The sequence below is a fragment of the Ammospiza caudacuta genome, chromosome 18, assembly GCF_027887145.1.
Source record: "Ammospiza caudacuta isolate bAmmCau1 chromosome 18, bAmmCau1.pri, whole genome shotgun sequence".
Classification (NCBI taxonomy): domain Eukaryota; kingdom Metazoa; phylum Chordata; class Aves; order Passeriformes; family Passerellidae; genus Ammospiza; species Ammospiza caudacuta.
Window position 1 is genome coordinate 7,750,265 of NC_080610.1, and position 14,644 is coordinate 7,764,908.

General features: G+C 49.3%; 1 protein-coding gene across 2 annotated transcripts; it reads right to left on the reverse strand.

The window, feature by feature from the left end:
• Positions 1-466: 466 nt before the first annotated feature.
• Positions 467-13,939, reverse strand: YDJC (YdjC chitooligosaccharide deacetylase homolog). Of its 2 annotated transcripts, none has more exons than XM_058816824.1 (6): positions 13,748-13,939; positions 13,020-13,192; positions 5,197-5,356; positions 4,412-4,511; positions 3,337-3,514; positions 467-1,931 (listed from the first exon to the last, which is right to left on the reverse strand). In XM_058816824.1, the coding sequence occupies exons 2-6, from the start codon at positions 13,175-13,177 to the stop codon at positions 1,622-1,624; spliced, it is 906 nt and encodes a 301-aa protein (XP_058672807.1). In that variant the 5' UTR covers positions 13,178-13,192; positions 13,748-13,939; the 3' UTR covers positions 467-1,621. The 2 variants fall into 2 exon arrangements, with proteins under 2 accessions (XP_058672807.1, XP_058672806.1); XM_058816823.1 differs by lacking the exon at positions 13,748-13,939 and adding an exon at positions 13,280-13,476.
• Positions 13,940-14,644: the final 705 nt, after the last annotated feature.

A 14,644-nucleotide genomic window follows, 5' to 3' on the forward strand; every position in this document is an offset into this window, starting at 1 on the left:
TCCAGCGCTTAGAACGTGAGGCAGTTGAAACGTTTATAATAAGGTTTAGAAGTATCCATGAGGACGCGGTGACAATTCCGTACCCGATGGAGCTCTGCGCTCCGGCAGCGGCTGCAGTGCGGCCCGGGGGGCGCGGGGTGGCGCTGGCAGGGGCGGGCGCGGGGCTGTCCCGGCGCCCCCGGCAGCATCGCCAGGGTAACACCTGCCCTGCTCTCACCCGGCCCCGGCTCAGACGTCTAAGGCATTTCTATGATACAGGAAAGAATCGGGAAAAATATTTTCTACCGCATCCTTGATGTTTTTCCACTTGTACAGGACAGAAACTTCCTGACGTGTTATAGGAAAGGTCAGACAGTTCCCACTAATGATAGAAAGGGAGCCCTTCCAGCGGTGTGGGAGCAGACAGGTGAGTGGGCTTAGTTCACTCACCACATGTAATTAAACCCAAAAGCCTCCTGAAGCTTTGCAATAGAAAAGATCTCAGTTTATTTTTCATTTAAAAGAATAATGATGATACTAATAATTTTTATATTAAAAAATATGGTTAACAAAACCAATTATGTTAAATAGATCACTCTTGTGCAAAGAATATTTCCCCACGTGAAAGTCCTTACAGGAACGACAGGGCTGCAGTTAAGAACATATCAGCACTACTGGGGCTTGCTGGAGTTCGAATGCTCTGGTGACAGGAACAAAAGGGACAAATACAGGGACCTTCTGAGCCACAGCCATGCTCATGGCTGGCACAGCTCATGGCTGTCCTGAGGGGCAGTGGGTGGTGCAGGACCAGTTGCTGCTGCTCTCACACACAGCAGTTACTGAAATAGCAGATGGGTCAACAGTTGCTGCTCCTGCAAAGTCATCCAAAAAATAAGAAGCCTCTCCAAAAGGGCTACAGCTGATGTTACTTTCCTGGGGGGGCTTAACACCAAGAGGTAACGAGAGCAGGCAGACACAAATCCTGTGGCTGAGGCGGCTGCAGACCCCACAGGGCCACGAGTGTGACCCGAGTGCTCCGAGCAGAGGAAGGCTCTGAGGGTGACATTGTCCCTGCACCCCTCACCATCAGTGAGCAGTTACGAGTCAGGGCAGGGACTGGCTGCTCTCAGAGAGCCAAATGCTGAAGGTGGCCAGGCCTCCTGTGGGTGACCTGCACTGAGTGGGTGAGCCAAAGCAGCACCCACTCACCAGCAGGGTTCTTGTTTTGCCATCAGGTCTGAAAGGAGAAATGATCAGACCCCTCAGGGGGCTGTGCTGCAGTGTCACAGCCAAGTCTGTCCCCGTGCTGCTCCTTTGCTGGCAGGAGCTGAGTCCTGGGAGCCTGTGCTGCACTGGGGCACTGTGGAGGGGGTGTCACAGAAGGAGTTTGGCACATTTTGAGTGGATGTTGTGGCCTTAAAACTGGCAGCTGGGGCTCTGGGGTACTGCCTGGAGCTGCTCACAGGGTGGTGGTGAGCTGTTCACAGCTTCTGTGAGCTGCACCAGGGACTGTGACACTGATAACAGTGATCTGGCTTCTCTGGACATTAGCAATTGCCTGTCTTCAGAGGATGAGTGTAGGATGGATGGATGGATGGATGGATGGATGGATGGATGGATGGATGGATGGATGCTCATTTATTTAAAGATCTTTGAATGAACACAGCTGAATGTTCCTGCTTTTGTAATGGCTCTGCAGCTCTGGCTTAATTAATGTCTGGAGTTCATGGAGGCGTTCCCAGGACTGTGAGAAATCATCTGGTCCTTCCCCACAGCCCCCAACAGGAGGGACACTGGGGTACCCGGGGTGCACCATCAGCTCGATGGTCACGGTGCCACTCTGGGGTGCCCTGGGCGGGCGCTGCAGCACGGCGCTGTCGATGGCACTCTGGATGCTGCTGACAGACATGTTCCTGCCCATGGTGCTCAGGCCTATGTAAATGTCTGCCCACCTGCAGCCAGAGGAGGGAACACTGCTGTTAGTGCTAAAGAGGCAGGGAGAGAATTGTGTTATGTCCAGTGGATTAGGAATCAAAATTTACCTAAAATTTAAGATACAAAATTGGGAGGAGTTTAAAAAAACTTTTAACTATAAACAAAAGTAAAACCAGAACTTTTCTTGATTGAAACCAGGATCCTATTTCAAGCAGCAGTTCTGCAGGGACAGCAAGGCCCAGCACAGCCCCAGTACTGGGTTTGGCATCTGTGAGCTTTCAGGTGCATTTTATTGTCCAAAAACAAAGAGCAACGCTGAACTGAGAAATGCCACACTATCAAAATAAATTAATCTTGAATAATGACCCTCAGCTAAGTAGAAACAAAAGTGACTGAAATAAAATGGCAACCACCCAGCTAAAGAAGCCTCCTGACAGAACATATCAAAGAGCCATAATAACTGGACAAAATGTTACTCCTAGAGGACACCACCTACACGCTGCTTCTTAGCTTCACACAATTCTTTGTTCAAGTCTGGCTGCAAGTGTCAAGTTCTAAGTGTGGCCTGGATGAGTCCGGGAGAGCTGAGCCACTGCATGTGAGGGCAGAATGAAAATGTTTTCAGAAGAAATCGAGGCTGGAATCTTTACCTGAATGATCACAGAAAAGCCCAGCTCAGCTGTTCTTGAGAAGGGAGAAATACCAGCCTGCTGCTGGTGTTCAGAACCACTGACACAAAAAATAAAATCCCAGAAGATAATGTTTCCAGTGGGCTGAGGAAGTAATGACATCTGCCTCAAAGGTCAGGTGACTGCAAGGGTCTCTAGTGAAAGGCCTTTAACCCATGAAACAGTCTAAGCTTTTAAGAGAAGGATTTCATTGGGGGAAGGGCTGAGCTTTCAGGGTTTGGCTCCTGAGGTGCAGGGCACTGACAAGGCTGTTTGCTCACAGCAGTGATCACCTGCTGTGGTACTGCCAGCTCTCAGAGCTCATTGCTTCCCCTTAACAAATACCTGCTTCTACTTAGTCTCATTCTTGCTGCTTAAAACCCTTTCTCTACTACAACAGGAAGATGAAAATTTAGTTCTTAAATGCTTTCCTTAGGTAATACTTTTGAAATTTCAGCATTGATGCAGCATTTCTCCTGGCATTCCAGATGCCAGGCTGAGGAAGCTTCACTAGAAATACTGAGTAGCATACCCTGAAAAAAACATTCCTTTTCAAGTGGAAAGTGACTCATCTCTGTTCAAACAAAACTTCCTAAGCTCTTGTGCCTCTGGCACTTCTGTGCTCCTCCTGATCCTTTCTCTAAGTCCAAAGAGGAAAGAGAAAGATGGTGTTCCATTTTTGAAAGATGCTATCAGGAACTGATACAATCTTAATGTTTTACTACAAAAAAAGGATGAGTAATACCTGTCTTACCTTATTCCATGCTTTGTAAACACATCCACTGTGTTAAAAGAATCTTCTTCTACTCCCAGGTAGAAGTCCATCAGGGATGGTGGAATCCAGTCACAGTTATGAAGGCCTGGCTCTATGGGGACACGTGTGTACTTAATCCCATACTCCTCTAAAACCTCTGCAAACACATTCCTGACCTCTGTAAGCAAAACCAGAGATGCAGTCAGGACTTGGATAAGCAGCTTCTTGTGTCCCCTGCAAGCTGTTAGCACAGAGGCTTCCTTCCTTTCTGTGTTTAAGAAAATAAAATTCCATTTGGTTTATCTTCTGCTGAAATTCATCTGTATGGGAGTCACCTCCTATACTGGAAACATTTCTCCCTGAACTTCTCCTGTAGGTGCCTTTCTTCCTTTCAGCACTGAGCCTTTAGTCCAGCCCCCCTTCTAAGTGAGTGACTCTGGTCTGCAGTGAGTGCACCAGAGGTGGCTGCACTGTCAGGAACAAATTCTTCATCAAGTCCTTGTACAGCCAGAGCAATGTTATCTGGAGACAGTCAGTACTGCAGTGGGAAAACCTGGATTCTTTTCTCACTCCATTTACCATCTCTGTACCACAATGACTTTATTTGCAAAACAAGGACAGAAGATCCTTGCTCATCTCTAAAGCTGAGACCTGCAGGCAGGAACTGGGGTGGGAGCACAATGGACAGGAGGGAATTCTGTAGCATCTTAAAGAGCCACCAGCTATTGCAATCTCCAGCATTCCAGTTTAAACTGGCCAGTCTGCTGCTGGCTTTGGTCTGCCTCCTTCAGTGTGGGTGAGAACATGGAATTGGGATGCTGAGGAGAATTATTGTTCTTGGAGGAAGAGGTGTAACCTTGGCCATTTGTGTCATTAATGCCCTGGTGGAAAAACCCAGGGCTCCAGGCAGAGTTTGGCTCTGGGCAGGACTGTGGGCTCAGGTGGGAACATTCAAACTGCAGCTGCCAGCGGGTGTCTCAGGGTGGGGCTTACTGCCCATAAGGGAGCTGGGCCAGGGGAGGCCCCTCCGAGCTGACTCTCACCTGCCTGGTGCAGGAGAGGATTTTCTCCTTACCTGGGAGAACGTGGACGTGCTGGTGCCCATCCATGTGGGGAGGTAGGTGACCTGTCAGCTCACGGAACAGCTCCACCTGGGCCTTGAGCTCCTGCTTCACCTGTGCAGCAGAGAAGGGTCAGAGCAGGACCTGGGAGAGGCTGAGAGCAGGGGAGTGATGGGGCTGCTGGGACCCCACTGGGCAGGAGTCAGAACCCAGCTCTGGGGTGTGCTTGTACAGGGATGTGCAGCACTGCTGGGCTACCCAGGGTGTCCCTTGGGCATGGGGCTCTTTGTGGTACTGTTTATGGGAATGGTGGGGATGTTCTAAATATTATTCTAAATATAAATTTCTGTTTAAAATTGATGCAGTTATGATCACTGAACATGTTTATCCTTGCTCATCCTTTATCCTGGCTGGCAAAACCAGCCACCTCCCTAGAGAACAAAATTCACAAGCTGATGAAAGGCCTGGTACCTACTTAGGACTTTTCTGTCATTTGCTCTTTACTGATCTCTAGGTTCTTTGTAAATACCTGTCCCAATGCCCTTCTACCTCCTCAGATAAGTAATTAACTGTGTATACAGGCACTGAATCAGGGAGGAATGGGTTCTAAAGGCTGCAGAGCCTTTGGCAGAATGAGGCCCAGGGCCTAAAGCCAGCTCAGGCTGCACAAGCAGGGTTCATCTTTAAGCAGACTCATAGCTGGGATCTGGGAAAAGCCCTCAGCTGTTATGTGCTGGGATAAATGCAGGCTAATTTTTCAGGAAGGCAAGTTGTACAGCTGTATGTGTCTTTCTCCTACCTCTGACATTTTCAGGAGACCTTTTGATAGAGCTGTTCTGAATCCCATTTTTCCATGGAAGAATCCATCCTGGTTGAGCAGAGAAGAGTTTGTCTTGAGCACCTCACACACAGGGGAGCCCTCAGAGAGGTTGGCATGCAGGCCTATTGGGATGTTGTGTCTGGAAGAGAGGGAAATGTCTGCCAAGCTTTGCACCTCCCTCACTGTGGTCAGAGAGGGGAGATTAAAGTGTAAGAATCAGAGTGATCTTAGAGGAGTTGCAGGACTCACTGGATACATCTTTGTATCTCTGCCCTGCCAGAAAGGATGGCAGTGACCCCAACCAGAGCAGGGCATCTCCAGGTAACAGCCCTGAGCACCCTACCCAGGGCCAGCCTGTGAGTGCCCCCAAGCCCTGCCTCCACCCTGGCTCACAGCACGGGGTAAATGCTGTAACTGCACTCCAGGAACTGCAGTCACTGATAACCAACCAAAAAACCAGATCTTGCAGCTTTTTCTGAAGTGCTCCATTAGCCCTTGCTAGGTATCCCCTTGAGTTAATCACCCTGTTAAAGATGGTGCATTTATGAGACATGGCAGCTTTACTTGATGACTCCTAAAGCTGCCCTTAAGTAGAATCCACTAATTCATATGTAAGCAGTGCCCAAGGAAGCTGTTGTGGCAATAGCACAGGCTACAGGTGTGAGTACAAGGGGCTGCAGCTGGAACTCCTGCAGTGCCCAGGCTTCTGTCTAGTGCAGCAATCACTCAGTGAGTGGCAAGCATGAGCTGTACAGAGCAGCATCTCCCTGGCACAGCCAGAGAAGGATCAGTGCAAGGAGGCTCAGAGTGAGGTGTAGAGCCTTGCTAAGGAGCCCCAGGGGTATGATTGATTACCCGGTTGCAAGCTGTAAGATTCTTTTAAAAAAATCAAAAAAAGAAACTATGGAGCTGATGTGGCTGCAGAGCTCCCCTCAGGGCTTAGCAGAGTGCTGTGGATTCCCCTACAATCAGGACTTGTGCATGCTTGGATTTGTGCTGGGTCTCATTAGCATTTCTGGAAATCCTCAGCATCAGTAGCCAAAATGATGCTTTGAAACTTTTTCCAAGACAACCCGTGGCCTCTGGCTGACCCAGTGAGGGGATGACAGAAGTGCAATGTTCCATCTGTGCTGCCCAGTCTGAGTCATGGTGCAGAGTGAATTTCAAGACAACAACTCTGTGATGCTTTAAACCCTTCTTGGAACTTCTGCACGGAGCTGTTAAAAGTGGGTGTGGTCTGTCCCTCACACAGCCCTGGTACCACAAGGAGAAAACAAAAACAATCTCCATTGAGGCAAAGGGTGCAAAACTGAGACATCTGAAGCTGACTGGTGAGGCACCAGCTCACTGGAGACAAGACTGTGGATGGATTGGACCAAGTCAGAGTCATTTAGCTCATTCAGGTCCTAAGGCTTTGGCCCTAGAAGGACTGAAAGCCTTTTTTTTCCTGGTGCAGTCAGTTGCTAGATACTACTTCTCAAAGACATAAATGTTAGGAGTCAAATTGTATGCACAGCTCTGTGGAACAAAATTAGTCCATTGTGTGATTAAGGAGGCTGGAATATTTGTTTAATGAAGCAAAACAGCTTGTGGAGAAAAGGTCCTCTCTGGCTTTTCTGATCTGGTGATTTCTGTGCAGCAGGGCCTGATTGTTTCACTGATGATGAATGCTCATCATAGCAGGGGCCTGAGCACACGTGCACACCAAGTCCTGGCTGCCACAAGAGGTGGAAGCTGTGTCACTGAGGGGACAGGCTGCAGGGCAGCACAGGAGGCAGCTGCAGTGCAGGGGGTGCTGTGGCAGGAGGGTTCCCCTCCATCCTGTCACTGCCTGGGCACCCTGCACAAGTCCAAAGGCAGAGGGGAAGTCTGTGGTTTTCTTTTGGCTTTCTTTTAGAAATGCACCCCAGATTCTTTATTCTGTCTCTGGGAAGCTCTTACTGCCTCAGCTGGAGTGTTATTTGTACCACAGCCAGTGCTGCTTGCAAGAAAAAAAGGGTTTCTGTGTTACCATGAATCAGCAGATGGACTTTTTCTGTTGAGTACTCTGTTTCCCATGTGTTGTGGGAGGGCAAGAAATGAACAGCTGAGCCTCTCAGTGTTGTCTCCCAGGAGCATCAAATGAACTGCCTCCAATTGTGCAATGCCTCCAATGCTGTGAGGGAGGCTATTTCCAGGAGAAGGCAAGTCCCTCTGACAGGTGTGGGACACCAAGGAGCCAAGGGCTGCACTGAGGAACATGAGAGCAGCTCCTGGCCAGGGCTGAACCCAGCCCCAGAGCTGGGAATGTGCAGAATGTGGAAGTGCAGAGAGAGCTGGCCTTGTCCTTGGGTAAGAGGAGACCCTGACTGTAACATCAGAGTGTTTCAGAGCTTTGCCCAACATCAGCTGAATATCTTAACAGTGTTCTTGTGGAGTCAGTCCTGGTTTGACAGACTGTGCATGCTGAGGTGTCTGGATAGGAACTGCTTGTGTTTAATGGCTCTGGAATAGAGGCACTGAAAGCAAAACTCAGAATGTGAGAAACTTGTTCAGAAATGTTCATCTGTGGGAGGTGCACAGAAGGAGGCATGGGAAGGTTGTAAGGATACGGGGAGAAGGACAGATCAGTGGGTACAGCAGAGTTCCACTGCAAGCTCGCAGGAAGAAAAGTCAAGGTGCAGGAATATCCTGAGAGGGCCCTTTTCAGAGCCCAAATGATTGTTTCTGCTACAGAAACATACTTTGCAGTTGCCCACATCTTTCAAAAGACTGTAAAATAGCTGCTAATTTTTTGGCTGAGATACTGAAGCAGAGACCAGCGGCTCAAGCAGCTTACATAGCATGTGATGCTGCCCTGGGAGCAGAGCTCAGCTGTTGTGGGTTTGGCCTCAAACTCCTCTGCCCAAGCCCTTTCCAGATGGAACAGGGTGAGCCCTGCTGGTCACTGCTGGTCATTAACTGCTAATTGCTCACACAAGAGGCAAAATAAAAGGATTGGAATTGGGCTTCAGGCAACAGCTTAGTTTCTGCACACAGCTACCACTGCCGAAACAATGTGAAGAATCTACTTGGTGTCCCTAAATCCGTTTGGGTGACTCTTTTAAGCTGCAGTGACCCTTCCAGTCTGTTTGGAGAGGCTCCTCTGTGTCTGCAAGTCTGTCCCAGTGCCACAGGGAATGCAGAGATGAAGCAGGATTTAGCCCAGGGGTTCACTTCACTCCTGATAAAGCCACAGGACACTGGCTGCAGGTGTGTGCTCCTGCAGCAGGAGCAGCATCAGACTGAGCTGCTTGGGAACCTGTGCAGAAGAGATTCAGGCCACTGAGCTCAATGCACCAGAGAGCTGCTTGCACTGAAAGTTGGCTGTTACCTCTTCTCAGCATTCCTTGTAGAGGCAGGGGGAGAAAAGGAGAGACTTGTGCAGGAGGAAATATCCTTAGAGCAGGTGCTAGAAAGAATTCACCCTGGAAAGATTTCTGAGTCAGCGGGCCCAATCCAGTTATCCAAGAGAAAGGAAATACAGTCAGTTAAACTGCTTAAATTGCTTCCTTTTCAAGTAGTTGCTTGTTTTGCCACACGAGTGCTCTGGATAAATGTCTCTGCTGAGGCAGTGTGCAGCTGCACTCCCTGTTCATTGACCCTGGAGATGGGCACTGCCCTGAGTCACTGGGGTTGGTGGGTGAGTGACAGCGCCCTGCTCCTGCCTGGCCGTGCCACAGGACACTTGCAATGGCTGTGGGAATGATGAGATTTGCCAAGCACTGATCCAATTGCCCTGCTGAAGGCTGGGTGCTCTGGCACAAGCACAGCACTTTACCCTTTCCCTTAATGGGTAAACAGATCCCAGCTTCAACAACCTATTGTATCATCCAGGAAACTGCTGATCATCAGGTTTCAGCCCAAGTGTGACCCAAGTCAGAGCCTCGTGTAAATATCTGTATCTCATCATCTCACTCCAGTGAACACCCAAGTGTCTGAAGGCAGACAAAGCAAGGCTTTGAGTTAAAATGTGCACTTCTTACTTTCCTCATATTGGCATTTATACATTTCCTCACCCACACTTTCACCATTCAGTAATATCTGTCTTTCATCAAATAACATATTTTCTTGCTCTGTTACTGCTAAAAAACCTACTTCTGCCAGAAATGCCCTAAAGCCTCTGCAGTGTTGAGCTGGTGCTGTAACACAGCTTAGGGACCTGGGTTTGTTGTAGTTACATCTTTGTATCAAGTGCAGCTCCGGTGTCTGTAGCCTCAGGTCAGTAAAATGGGCTGCTGCCAGTGAAGTCAGTGTGCTCTGGGATTCTGGTGTGAGGCTTCAGATTGGGCCCCACCCCATCCAAACAGTTCAGCAGAGGAACTGTCTGCTGTGTGATTAACAGTCACACACAAGGGTTGATGAGAAAGCATGAGAGATTTCTGTATTAGTCAGATGTTAACTGGGAGGGTCAGAATTCAGTCACAATTTACAAACACGTTTTGCAATTAGTGTTGATGGGAAAGGAAGTGAAAACAGAGAGGGTAATTAAATGTGGCTTTGTTAGACCCTTCTGTTAGATATATCCAGATGTTGTGGGGGCTTTGGCTGATGTTCAGTATTAAACTATATTTAAACTGCAAAAAACAACCCAGGAAGACTGAGGTTGTGTTCTAAAATATGTCACTCTTCATGAGCTATTTGGACACAAATGGAAAAAGGTCCTAAGGCTCAGTGACACCTGACCTGTTTGATGTGAAGGGGAGGGGTGGGAGGATATAGCAGCAAACTGTCTTAGATGTCTCTATTTCTATCTCCACATTTCTAAGGAAAAATTAAGGCATCTCTTCATTTCAGGTTACAAAATAACCCTTCCAGTTTCTGGGAAAGGCTCTGGAATAATCACCAGGAAGTCTGGCTAACTTCAAGGCAGGGCCTGTCAAGTAGAAAATTGAGATTGTATTATATGGATAAGCAGGAAATCATAGTCCGTCAAGGCCCCGTAAAGAGAAGTTTTGAGTTACTGAAAAAACCCTCAACCCACAATGGCAGTCTGTTCTCCCACCTGCTGCTCTGGTTATGTTCTGCTCTGGCAGATGCTATCAATAGGTTTGTCATTTGGTGATGGATCAGGCCTCTGCTGAAACTCCTCTGTTGCCAGAAATGAGTGTGCCCCTTCTTTCAGGCCAGTTGTGACAGTGGATGAGGGAGCCCAAGGTGCTGAGCCTGGATATTAAGGAAGGTGTATTTTTTACTGCTTAGTTCTGCTGTTCTGCAGTTGCCTTGTGATAGAGCTGCTACAAAGATCTGCTGACTATCATCACATGTCTGCCAAGGCTTTTAATCAAGGCTCAAGGCAGCAGATGGTATACCCAGAAACTACAGAATTATTGTGAAAATGAAAGGAAGAAAGAAATTTCAGAGGAACTGTGTTCCTTTCTGAAGGATGCCAAGTCCTAACATTGTAGGGCAGCGTGAGGTGCTTAGGAAGGAAAAGTTGTCTACTTATTAATTAGCTCTGCCTGTCTCCAATTAACTTAAAACCAGGTGAGGAGTGAGAGTCTAACACTTACAGCTACAAGCAATCATGTCATAGACAGTTTATCAAGAAGCAATAAAAGCAATCCATCACTCTGACAATCCTGGCACTATGTGTGTGAGAGACCAAATTCCACAGCACTGGAATGTGCCCAGGAAAGGACAAGCTACTTGCTTCAAGCCTCTTCTCTCAGCTGGGGACAGATCCACTCTTCCTGATTATGCCATTGGTCAAGGCTGAATAGGGAAAGACAAACACGAGGAGGAAAAAACCAACAGACAGACTTTCATCCCATAATAGAGAAAGCCTCAATATTTACAGTGGGATGGGAGATGTCACCAAGCAGGGGAAAAGGGAATAATATTGGCAAGGCAGTCAAGCCAGTGATGCTTTCCCATTTCTGCAGCACAATATGAGGAGGGCTCAGTGACATTTCTAGCAAGTCTGACCTATTTGTCATCTGTGTAGAAAGAGTTTGCGTCAGCCTTTGTGACATGAACAAACATCTCAGGGGTGACACAGGGGTTTGTTTACACACACAGGTGCCAATTAGCTGCAGCTGAAGCTGGGCTTGCATTACAACATGAGGAAACCTTCTCCACACCTGCTAATGCTCCTACCATCGCTGGGTAGGGCTGAATACACCTGCAGAAAGTTACACAAATGAGGAACTGTAGAACCTGGGCTGGAAGAACTGTGATCTTCAGAGCTGGCAGATGTTCCCAAAGTCACCCTGCTTATATGCTCAGAAACAGATTTAAATCCATTTCATTCACATTGACAATTCAAAATTATGTTCCCCCTGCCAAAAAAACTCAAACTGTAGCAGCAGGCTGCGGCCTCTGCTGTCCCCTGCCCTCCAACCTGACTTTTCACACCCATCAGCTGCCAGCACCAGTGTCATGACCTGGATTCAAAGATGCTTTTTAAACCCCTGATTACATGGCCTACTTCCTGGCTATGGAAATGAGGCTAGGTGGATTCTATTTTAAAAGCCTGCTAAAGACCGTGGCTAAAATAGCTGACAACATCACCAGAGCACTGGGGCTTAAAGGGTTTCACAGTCCCTCTGTGGCTGAGAGAGGTGCTGGCTTTATCTCTGTGTTTTATGTTTCATTTACTAATAGGATTTTAGGAATCTTACGGGTGTGGTGCCTCTCCCCTTCTCGTTGCCAGGCAGTTGTGGGGAATCTTTAGCCTTTTTACAGACCAGATTGCCACTAGCACAGCACCCTGGCTTTCCTCCACTACCCTGCTCCAAAGAAGCTATAAGCAATTTCCAAGTACCCCTAAAATCACAGCAAACTGAGGAGAGATGCTCAGTGAGAACAAGGTCAGCAGAACTCTCATTAAACTCTTCCCCACAGCAGCTGCATTTGAGGCATAAGGTCTCGGTTTATGTAGTAGCAATACAGCTCCTTTGCTTTTCTGCTTTCCTAAATTGTTTCTCAACCCTGATGTTCTCTCTTTCAGGACATATTCCTGCTTCCAAGCACCTGCCCACACCAGAGCTGAGTGGTTTAGCTGGGTTTTACCTCCTAAACACAAATAATACTTCTTATTAAAGGATTTGCTGGACTAGGCTGAGACTGACACATAGCATTTGATCCACTGCAGAGCTAAGTGTGCCAGCAGCCTCTGAAGTTGGTGAAGAAGTAAAGGTGGTAGGTACAAGGTATTGTCCCTTTCTTTATGTATGCATTTTTACAGATATGCTTATTAAGCCTGGGACTAATAGAAATATTGATGTGCTTTTTAAAAAAGGTTTAAGGGGTGGGGAAAAAGTCAAGTTTTCTACTGCCCAGTTTCATAAATAAGCCTTTGCAGAATCACACCTTTGCCTGATTCTGCAATGAGCCTGGCTGACCTTGTGTCCAGCCTGGGTGAAATGGATCAATTAAATGAGATTTAAACACTTGTGCTTTTATGCTCTTATAGTTTTAGGGGTAGCAGATTGGTCTGAGTATATAATGTGCACTTTCCTTCTGATGATGCATTTTTAGAAGTGGAAGGAGAAAGTCTGACAAACCCAAATTCTACTAGTCAAATAGTGGAAATGGCTTCCTAATCCTGAGGGGGGGAAAAAGGTGCAGTGGCCAATTCTAGAGAAAAGACCATTACTGGTATGAGTTAGCAAATCACTGGTTTTACTATGAAGAGTCTTAGTAAATGTGTCTGAATACAGTTTTCCCATACCAGCCTGAGCTGTGATACAGTGTTTATTCTGGGGGAACAAAATACTAAATTTTCCAGGCTTGGTTTCTCTTGGAGGCTGTCCACAAAGGACCTAAAGAAAGTAGCTTACCTCCTTGCCAGCTTGGCTGCATCTGCTGCAGCACTTCCGTTGACTAGAAGGGACACGTTAGATACGGCACCAGCCAGGAAACAGTCCACAATGCCTTGGTTTCTCCGAGGACAATAGCCGAAGTCATCTCCAGTTATTATTAGCTTCACCTGAAGCATCCTTAGATGTCATCCCTGGCAAAAAAAAAAAAGTTAAAGGAGGTTAAATCGGAACACTCTGCAGCCCGCAGATCACCGGCAAACAGGAGAAGAGAGGCTTACCGCGGGCAAAGCCAATCGTGACTCAGCCCCTGAGTGACTCCTGCTCCACCCCAGCCCGCCGCGGGCTCGCAGCTCGCCCTGTGGCGGGATTTGCGTGTGGCCGGCGGGCTCAGCACCCAGCCCTGCCCGCTCCTCCCCGAGAGCAGCAGCCGGGCCGTGCCCTCCCCTGGGGGGCAAACCCTGAGTGCGCTTCCACCTCGGCCGATGAGAGAGTGCGAAAGCTCGGGGATTTGATGGGATGATTGAATCGATCGAGGGCGCGTCAGAGGGTCAAATTCCATTGCCGGCCCCACCCTCGCCCGCGGTGCCCAGTGAAATGCCAGGGGTGCGGATCACCTGAGGCAGCCGTGACGTCTTTGCGGCCACCGATCCCCGGCTCCATCGGGCGCGGGCCGCGTTCCCGGGGAGAAGCGGGACGGAGCGCTGCGGGCCCGCCAGCCCCCCTCCCTTGCCCGGGGCGGTGCGTACCTCCGCTCCGGCCCGATCCGGTTCCCAGGGCCGCCGCCAGGTGTGTTCGGCCGCCGCTGGCCCTGTGGGGACGCTGGCCCCGGCGGCGGAGCTGTGTCCGCGCCGCCCGGCCGCGCATCCCCCCTGCCCGCGCTGCGAGCGGCCCCAGGCGGGAGCTCCCGCCGTGAGGCGAGCACGGGGCGGCCCCGCCGCAGCTCCGGCGCCTCCGAGCGCGGCGAGCACCGGGGAGGCCCCGGCGGCGGCCCCTGGCGGCGGCCCCTGGCGGCGGCGGCCCGCAGCGCCGCACGGCCCGGCACGGCACGGCACGGCCCGCCCGGGGAACCCGCGCCGCTCTCTGCGGCCGCCTCTGTTCCGGATTGCCGAGGTGAGACCCGCCCGTGGCTGAGGGTGGGACAAGCGATTCAGTTCGTGCTCTGTGCTGGCTACAGCGCAAAACCGCTGATCCCAGTGATGCCATGGATGTGTAATCCCGCAATCAGTGACTGTCGCAGTAACCACTCGCTTGTTTTCCCCCACCTTGGTTTGCTGGCAGTGCACACTCAGTCTGACTCAGAGCCGCATGGCAGCAAACCCTGGCCAGGAGATCCCGTGGCTCTTGGTGCTGGGCTAGAGAAGGGCAGGGAGAACAGATGAGAGTTTCACGAAGGGCAGCTTCTAACATGCTGTCATACAGTGCTGGGTGCCAGCCAGTTCTCCATCAGGCTGCATGTAAAATCTTATTTGTCCTGGCATTGAACTGTTCTTTCTTACTGCAAAAAAAAACCCTATTCTGGATCTACCAGAATGAAAGTGAAAGTGCCAAGTACTCAGCTTGACATGGAGAGTGGAAGATGCTGTCAGCCTGCATTTTTCACCTGTGGAAGAGGATGAAGTTCTATCTAAGCAGAACAACCCCCT

Excerpts from the sequence above, each read along its gene's own strand:
- YDJC (XM_058816824.1), bottom strand. The coding sequence starts at position 13,177 with ATGCTTCAGGTGAAGCTAATAATAACTGGAGATGACTTCGGCTATTGT. Across the intron at positions 5,357-13,019 it reads GCAGCCAAGCTGGCAAGGAG|ACACAACATCCCAATAGGCC; the intron begins GTAAGCTACTTT and ends CCTCTCTTCCAG. Across the intron at positions 1,932-3,336 it reads TTTACAAAGCATGGAATAAG|GTGGGCAGACATTTACATAG; the intron begins GTAAGACAGGTA and ends CTCTGGCTGCAG.